Raw genomic sequence first — 8,030 nt, forward strand, 5'->3', positions numbered from 1 at the left:
AGCGTTCTGCAAATATATTTCAAATGCGGATGCGATGAAATCAATATAGCACGGCTAATTAAAGCCGTGTTTAAAGTAAGCAACTTTTTAAACCTCAGCGGGTTGTTAAAATAACAAACATATTTTAAATTATTTTTTAAAATAACAAACAGAAGTTTTAATAATGATTAATGCAGTCGTCTCTATAAAGTACGTCTGTTGTGAAAATCCCATGTATAAAGTAATTAAGAGTAACTCCCCTTGACTAAATCAATACTTAAGTAAACAATATGGCGACCTCGGGAAATCACGACGAGAACGAAACAGAAACTACTATTGATGTGAGCGGTTTTATGCGCGCTTTCATGGGAGACGACGACGATGAAAACACCGACGAATCTGCCGACAGATCCGGCGACATTTCAATGTTTTGCAAGGCGTGTTTACACCCATATTGCGGGGAACAGAAGTCAGGTACGATAGTTCTACGGTGCGAGCGATGTGGACAGACGGACACAGTCTTGGAGGAGAGTGTAGGCGGCTTAAAGCCTCAAGAATGGATTGGAAATCTTATGATGAATCGGTTTATAACGGTAAGTGATCGGATTATATGAATCTTGTCAATACACTGTCACATACCAAAGTACAAAGATCATTGTCTGTATATAGGAAGCAGGAAGTGAAATTAGTCTATTACGAGTATATTAATCGCTGTAATAAAGCCACTATTCTGCTTTATAAATATTTGACACATGTCCCATATGATACTGCAGTTTTCTCTCGTAATCTTGCGTATGTATGTCTAAAAACAACATTCATTTGATGGCCTGTTTTATTGGCTTGGTAATGTTTATCTAGGTCAGTAGACAGATGTCATGGTTATCTGATCATGTACACTAATGACTGTAGTTACATTAAAACTTTATAACACCGCATAATGTAAGGGGATATCGAATAGTGTAAACTTCTAGAGACGGGATCATTCATTACACAGTATAACTAGCTAAGACTTCCCAGCAGGCATGGTGGGGGTGGGTGTATTGGTTTACAGTTATTATTGAGTGCTATCTAATTAACCTTACGTAAAACAAGCACCTGCCAAAAATCTCGTACTCTTAAGGGATGATGATTTGACCCTCTTTCGAGACAAAAGAGAGAAAAAGATATTTTACTAAAGGGTTAAATGATCAGAACGCTTACAAATGCACAATGAATTTACTTCTTTTTATCTATTTACGTTTTCTTTCATTTCAAAACCACAGATTACATTTACTATTCTTTATAATACAAATGTAGTAACATCAGGTTACCACAAATCAACATATTAAACTATCCTTTCATGAATTTTATTTCATATTGACATGTAAATATATTAAAAGTAACATTTAATAATCCCAGATTAGCACCAGTTTAATCTTTAAACATACATCAAATTTAAATACTAGTACACATGTACATGGATGTAGTGTTAGACCTAATATATTTATTCTTTTAGTAAAATATAGAAAATATCCCCCTTTGTACCCTTTATTGTCCCGTAGAATGATGCCTCAAAAATGCTGATAAAGAAATTCTTAAGGTGGAAATGACACCAGTACCCTGTTTATGTAAATGTCAATGGAAACTTTACTTGATCTTCAAGGCTTATTATGTTACTTTTATTTGTCAAAAAATCTTTTCTCTTTTTGATGCCCTGTAAAGTTACTCATTGATCAATTACCTGAACCATCTTTTACTTCTGTTGCCTATTATGTTGTAAATAAATAGTTATAAAACTTTTTTTCTATGAGATATGGCCAGCCATGTATAAACGGTTGAATGTTTATATAAGCCAAGCCGCTTGGCGAGGGTTATATTGCAAACAACAATTTATACAAAGCCATATTTAACCCGCCAGAAATCTTTATAGCAATTATTAATGTAGTACAATTCCTCTATTTGTGAAAAAATGAAAACATGCCATAAGTTTACAGCATCAGTGTATAAAGGCTATATAAACCTCACGATTATCCAATGAAAATCGACCCTACCAACGTGCAGTAATATAACTAGCTTCAGAGCTGTATGTTGAAGGATTTGTTTCATTTTCTGTCAATCAATTACAATCCAATTTTAGGTATTTTATATTTGTATGTTGCCAGAAAAATCTGATGACCATACTCTATCATTTTAGGTGGTAAAAGAACAAGAAGACCTTAGTGCAAATCTTTCTGATCCCTACTTCGCAGAGGATGACTATCAGCGAATGTCTTTATTCCTAACCGAGTACACCTTCAACGTTGAAAAAATTGCTGTGCATTTGTTTGACATTGCAAAAAAGGCTAAACTAGCATCTGAAGAAGACAAGGAGAGGATAGAGGATTGTCAAAAAGAAGATGCATCCATTGCTGGTCTGGCTGAGGTTCAAGCGATGAATGCAACCAAAACTTTATTAGAGATTCATAAAACTCTGATTATGAATGACAAGAAGCAACATATTGATAGCAAAGCAAATAAAGAAAAAAAGGAAGAAAATGAAACAGGAACTTCGCCAGAGAGTACATGCCTATCAGATGGACAACTTGATAAAGGAAGTGAGAAACATGAAGATAACAATGCAGAAGAGTCAAAAGATATTTCAAATAACTTGCATAATGATGAACTACAAAACACAACAGAAAACCAGGGAGACCAACTTGTTAGTGATGAAAATGTCACTGCAATTGAAGAGAAGAGGGAAATAATACGAGGTAAATTGAATCAGATTGGCCAATCCATATATTCTCTCATTGAAAACCTCATGGCAAAGTACAACATTCCTGATGATGTAATGGCTACTGTACACCAAAGATTACGCAATGCACAAACTGTAAAGACAGCTGAACGTAATGAACATGTAGAGGAAAAAGATTCTAAAACCGCTAGTAACATTGATACAGATGATAATAAGGATAAGTCAAGCACCGACAAGGAAGCAGACGACAGTGCAATGGTTCATCAGGGAAATACTGACAAGGAAGAGAATTGTGACACTGAAACTGAAACTGAAGAGCCTCGTACCATATTTAATGTATCAACAGAAACAATACGGAACGAGGTTTATAATGCTCTTGGACATAAGCTAAAACTCATCTTTGATAACAAGCAGTGTGCCACAAGAAGACTTGATTGGAACCAAACTGACGATGATTCTGACTTTGAATTTCCAACAAAAGAAGAAACCACAAAAGATATTGATACACCTATTTCACAAACATCACAAGACATAGTAAACGACGATAAGTCAAATCCTGATACCACATCTGAAAACACAATTGCAGATAAAGCCTCAGAATGTATAAAAAATGATAAAGAAACAAGTAAAGCTGAAAGAGATCCTGATGGTTTTGAGGTGAATTTCTATTCACTCGCGTCTGAGTTCATCCGAGAATTGCAACGCCGTAAATGCATATCGTTAAATGAAAGGAAAAACAAAGCTTTGGCAAATATTCATGATAAGATTGAACGGTTGAAGAAGGAAATGATACGCGTTGAAGAAGTAGTTACTGAAGAGTTAGCACTGGCCTATAAGAGGAAGATGAAAAAAGTTGATAAGCAGAAAAAGCAGATGGATGAGAAGCACAGTCAGATTAAAGAGGCTGAACGATTGTTGGAATATTACGCAATGACCGGACAAGAAGATAAAATTGCCGAGCTCGCAGCCCAGTTTAACATTCAGTTTGAAAATTAGAAATCTGAATTTGTTGATTATTTCTTTCCTTGCTTTCGTTATATTTCTGTGATCATAAGTCAAATGACTATCAGTGCCTTAATCGGATCATTTAACTGATAAAGACGGACGAAAATAAAATGATATTGCGAAGATCACTGCATTTAGTTACTGTAATTAAAGACCTAAACTTTTTGTTGTTGTTGTCTGAAGATGAATGATTGTTAACGTATATTGAAGCAAAGTTAATGGTTAAGATTGGAAGTATCCTCTTGGTACTGAGGTGATTGTGTGCTATAATACTTGTTTGTAATTATAACAGTTACTAATAACATTTTCAAAGATGATAACGTCTCTTTCTTGTTGCTGATATGAATGATGGTGATATGAATGATATAAATGCAACATGGAACCAGTCGCTGACAGTATGGTGTGTTAAGGAGGACAATATTACAAATAACAATTATAGCGGTAACAAAATCAGGGCGGGCCTGGACTTGGATTCTTGGTGACTGTTCTTGGTTTTTGTTATGACAACAAATGTAAAGACAAAGGAATACATGTAATACTATTATAGTGCTATACAAAACTGTTCCGAAATATTCAACGTTTTTATAAGTGTGCTAGAGAATGTTAAAGTTGTTTAGATGTTTTCTTTAGGAGAATCATCAAAAGTGATAATATAGTTGAAAATGTTATTTGTGAATGACCACATCATTGAATATATTTTAACGCTCTAGTCTGTAATACAAACAATTGACTGAAAGCATTCCAAATAATGTGATATTATATTAGTATTTAATTATGCATGTTTTATAATTCTATTAAAATGTTGTTTTCTTACTTTCTTACTAGATTTTTAGATATATTGAGTTTTATGGATGAAAAAGATGATAAAGTGTATAAAGCTGCATTTTGTTGTCTATAACAAAGAAACAAATTTGGGATATGTAACTGTTTTATCATGAAAATATTGTTTGTAAAAGAATGTATTGGAAAATATTTCGAAAATGATCGCATAATCAATGACCCTTTTTGTTATGAAACTTTCTATCCTATCTCCTTATTACTAAAACTGTTTATATAATTATGTAAATTATTAGAGAAACTCTTTGTTAAGACTTTTTGTAGAAATATCCTTAAAGTGTATAAAGCTATATATCTGATCACCTTAGTTTACAAAATAATTGTTTTAATTTTGAAAAAAAAAGTTCTAAGGTACCTGAATGGAAGAAAGATGTTTGTATATGTCATTGAGAGCGAATGGCGCATGCGCGAAATCTTTGTCAAATGGTTAGAATCCTTCTTGAAATAGCAGCATAATTTCACTTTATTCTATTCTATTTACGTACAATATGAATTTTTAGCTCGACTTTTCTATGAAAAGGGGAGCTATCCTACTCGCCCCGGCGTCGGCGTCGGCGTCGGCGTTGGCGTTGGCGTCACACCTTGGTTAAGTTTTTCGTACCACCCCACTTTATTTCAGAAGTATTACAAGTATGGCTTTGAAACTTACCATACTTGTTCACCATCATAACCTCCATCTACAGACAAGAGTACATAACTCTGTCAAGGTTTTTGACAGAATTATGGCCCTTTTTTGACTTAGAAAGTGTATTGAGCTTGGTTAAGTTTTTTGTACCACCTCACTTTATTTCAAAACCATTGGAGGTATTGCTTTGAAACTGACCATACTTGTTTACCATCACGACTTTCATCAACAGACAAGAGGACATAACTCTGTCAAGGTTTTTGACAGAATTATGCCCCTTTTTGACTTAGAAAATACATTGAATATGGGTAAAATCCACTTATTGCCTTAACCCTTTGAGATATTGCTTTGAAACTTTTAATGCTATTTCACATCATTACCCCCATCTGTACGCAAGAGAAGGTAACTCTGTCAAGGATTTGTTTTAAAAATTAAGGCCTTTTATCGACTTAGAATCTTGGTTAAGTTTTTAGTACCAGTCCACTTTTTGACTGAACTGTTTGAGATATTAATTTGAAAGTTGGAATACTTGTTTACAATCATGATTCCCAAACATGTCCAGGAGAAGGTAATTCTGTCAAAGATTTTATTTGAATTATGGCCCTTAACTGTCAATGTTTTGTATTATAGGCAAGCACTAAAAAACTTAAAAAATCTAAAAAAATTCATTCCTATCCACTTGTTCACTTTACCATAAATTATGTCATATAAACATTGCTGTAATATTCAAGGGTATCAAACAACTAGTTCACAAAATACAGAGATTCTTGTATTGCCTTTTACTGCAAAAACTTTTTTATTGGCAAGCAATAAAAAAGTCGAGCGCGCTGTCTTACGGACAGCTCTTGTTGTAGAATAACAGTGACATTATATTCTATGATATGACTCTTTTTTATGGCTGGAACAATATGATTTTACTGTTTCATAAAGCTGCATGCCTCCAGATGAGCCGAACTATATTAAGGAAATAAACTTTGAGAAAAAATGTCCTAAGAGTTAAAGAAGTAAAAAGATTTAAGATACAAGTCATAATTAACATTTTATGTGTAATTTATAATTGATTATGCAGTATTCATCACAATATTTCTACTGCATTTCTAACGCAGTAAGGCTATTTTTGCATATTTTAATCTCTTTTTTGTTATACACCTGGACTGCAAGTTTGTTCACTTCAAAATAGTTTACTTTTATATAAAAATTAGCATTAATCTGGAGGAATGCTGCTTTAATTTTATGAAATATTTCATTATACATGTATATAGCTTTATACTTCAAGAATTACTTTAACATAATTCTCTATTTATTGCTGTGTCATATTTAAATGAGAGATTTTGTATAATTTTTCTTACATTCCTATATTTTATTTATAATAAATGTCTATTTTAGATATAGTTTATTTTTTGTCTTAAGTGGATTTTAAACGTTTACAACCCATAACTTGCTGAAACCGGAAGTGACTAGCCTTTGCCATACATTATAGAGCCAGGCCTGCCTGTAATTCCGTACCAGGCCAGACTGCAATTCCGTACCAGACCGGCCTGCAATCCCTCACAGTCTGACCAGGCTCTATACTTTTAATGATTCAAATTGTATTTTGAAATTGAAATCCACTGATCCCTTGTACTGTGAATGGACTGTTCAAAATTCAATTAAAAGCAGGTCATATTTTCATAATACAAATTCAGGAGGTTAAGGGTCAACGATTCTACATTTATCTAGATGAATAAGCCATTTACTGTCATATTTTTCTATCATAACTGTTAATCTTATAAGTGCTAATAAAAGTTAAAGACCTTTTTGTTTTTCTTGTCATTTTCTTAGCAAAGATGTTAGAGAAAATGCGAAAATGTATCGCATGAAGAGAGAGAGAGAGTGATGGTTTGGGCAATTGTAAATGCTCGGACCCATTTTCATAATACATAAAATAAGATATTTTGAAATTATTTTCGTGTTTGCATCTATGATAGAATGAACAGGTAGATGTACCTTTAAGAAATGTTTTATATAGGGCCTTGATTGATTTTTTTTAAGTTGGCAAATATTTTAACAGAGTGTAAAATTAATGCCCTGGCCATTGGAACAATGTACATAGCTACTATCAAATTCCTACTTGTCGTTGACACTGCTGAATTTTTGTAACTGACTGCTTTGAATTTTCAAACTAACTACATGTATTTTCTTTACTAACTGTTTATTTTACTGGTGGCATATGCAAATCATTGTCACTGTTTACATTTAATAGTTAATTAATTCTTTAAAGTATTACTGTTTTGGAATATAAAAGGTATCAATAAATGATAATTGAGCCAAATTTATGTAGATTTATTCGTTTGTTTACCTGCATAATTTTGACAAGTTCAAGATCAAAGTTTACAGTTTGAAAATACTAGTAGGTAGAAAATAGACATTTCTGTGTAGCCAGACGACAATGGTGATTTGAAATTTTAATGTTTGGGGTTGCTGACATTTTCAGATGTTTTTAAAGTTTATAAACGAGTGTATTTTTAAGTATATTCCGTTAGTTTCTGGGCACCGGAAGTATGTTTGGGTAGCGTCGCGTCTTTTCAATGGGCGGACCCGGAATTGAAAAGTTTGAGGTTGACTACCACTGAATTTTCCTCGATTGAATGGTGTTTCATCATACGGAGTCGTATAAGAAGTTTATGAACTTTTATTTTTTTGGCAAAAAGCTGCGACCAAATGTCGTATTGGTATAATCAAAGTCCACCTGTATCTAGCTTGCTTATAGAGAGTCAGTGGTTCTTTGTAAGTGCCCGCTCGTGCTTAAATTAATGCATAAAGGGGCACCTGAAGTCTTCCTCCACCTGAGTAGAGCCACCAAACGTTCCACAAGCTAGCTGGATAGCTTCC

The 8,030-nt window shown here is 33.5% G+C and overlaps 1 protein-coding gene across 1 annotated transcript; it reads left to right on the top strand.

The window, feature by feature from the left end:
- Positions 1-239: 239 nt before the first annotated feature.
- LOC132725638 (uncharacterized) lies at positions 240-3,849 on the top strand. Its single transcript, XM_060710813.1, has 2 exons — positions 240-572; positions 2,153-3,849. The coding sequence occupies exons 1-2, from the start codon at positions 270-272 to the stop codon at positions 3,686-3,688; spliced, it is 1,839 nt and encodes a 612-aa protein (XP_060566796.1). The 5' UTR covers positions 240-269; the 3' UTR covers positions 3,689-3,849.
- Positions 3,850-8,030: the final 4,181 nt, after the last annotated feature.

Source organism: Ruditapes philippinarum, unplaced genomic scaffold, assembly GCF_026571515.1.
Source record: "Ruditapes philippinarum isolate M1 unplaced genomic scaffold, ASM2657151v2 ctg133_1_1_1_1, whole genome shotgun sequence".
Classification (NCBI taxonomy): domain Eukaryota; kingdom Metazoa; phylum Mollusca; class Bivalvia; order Venerida; family Veneridae; genus Ruditapes; species Ruditapes philippinarum.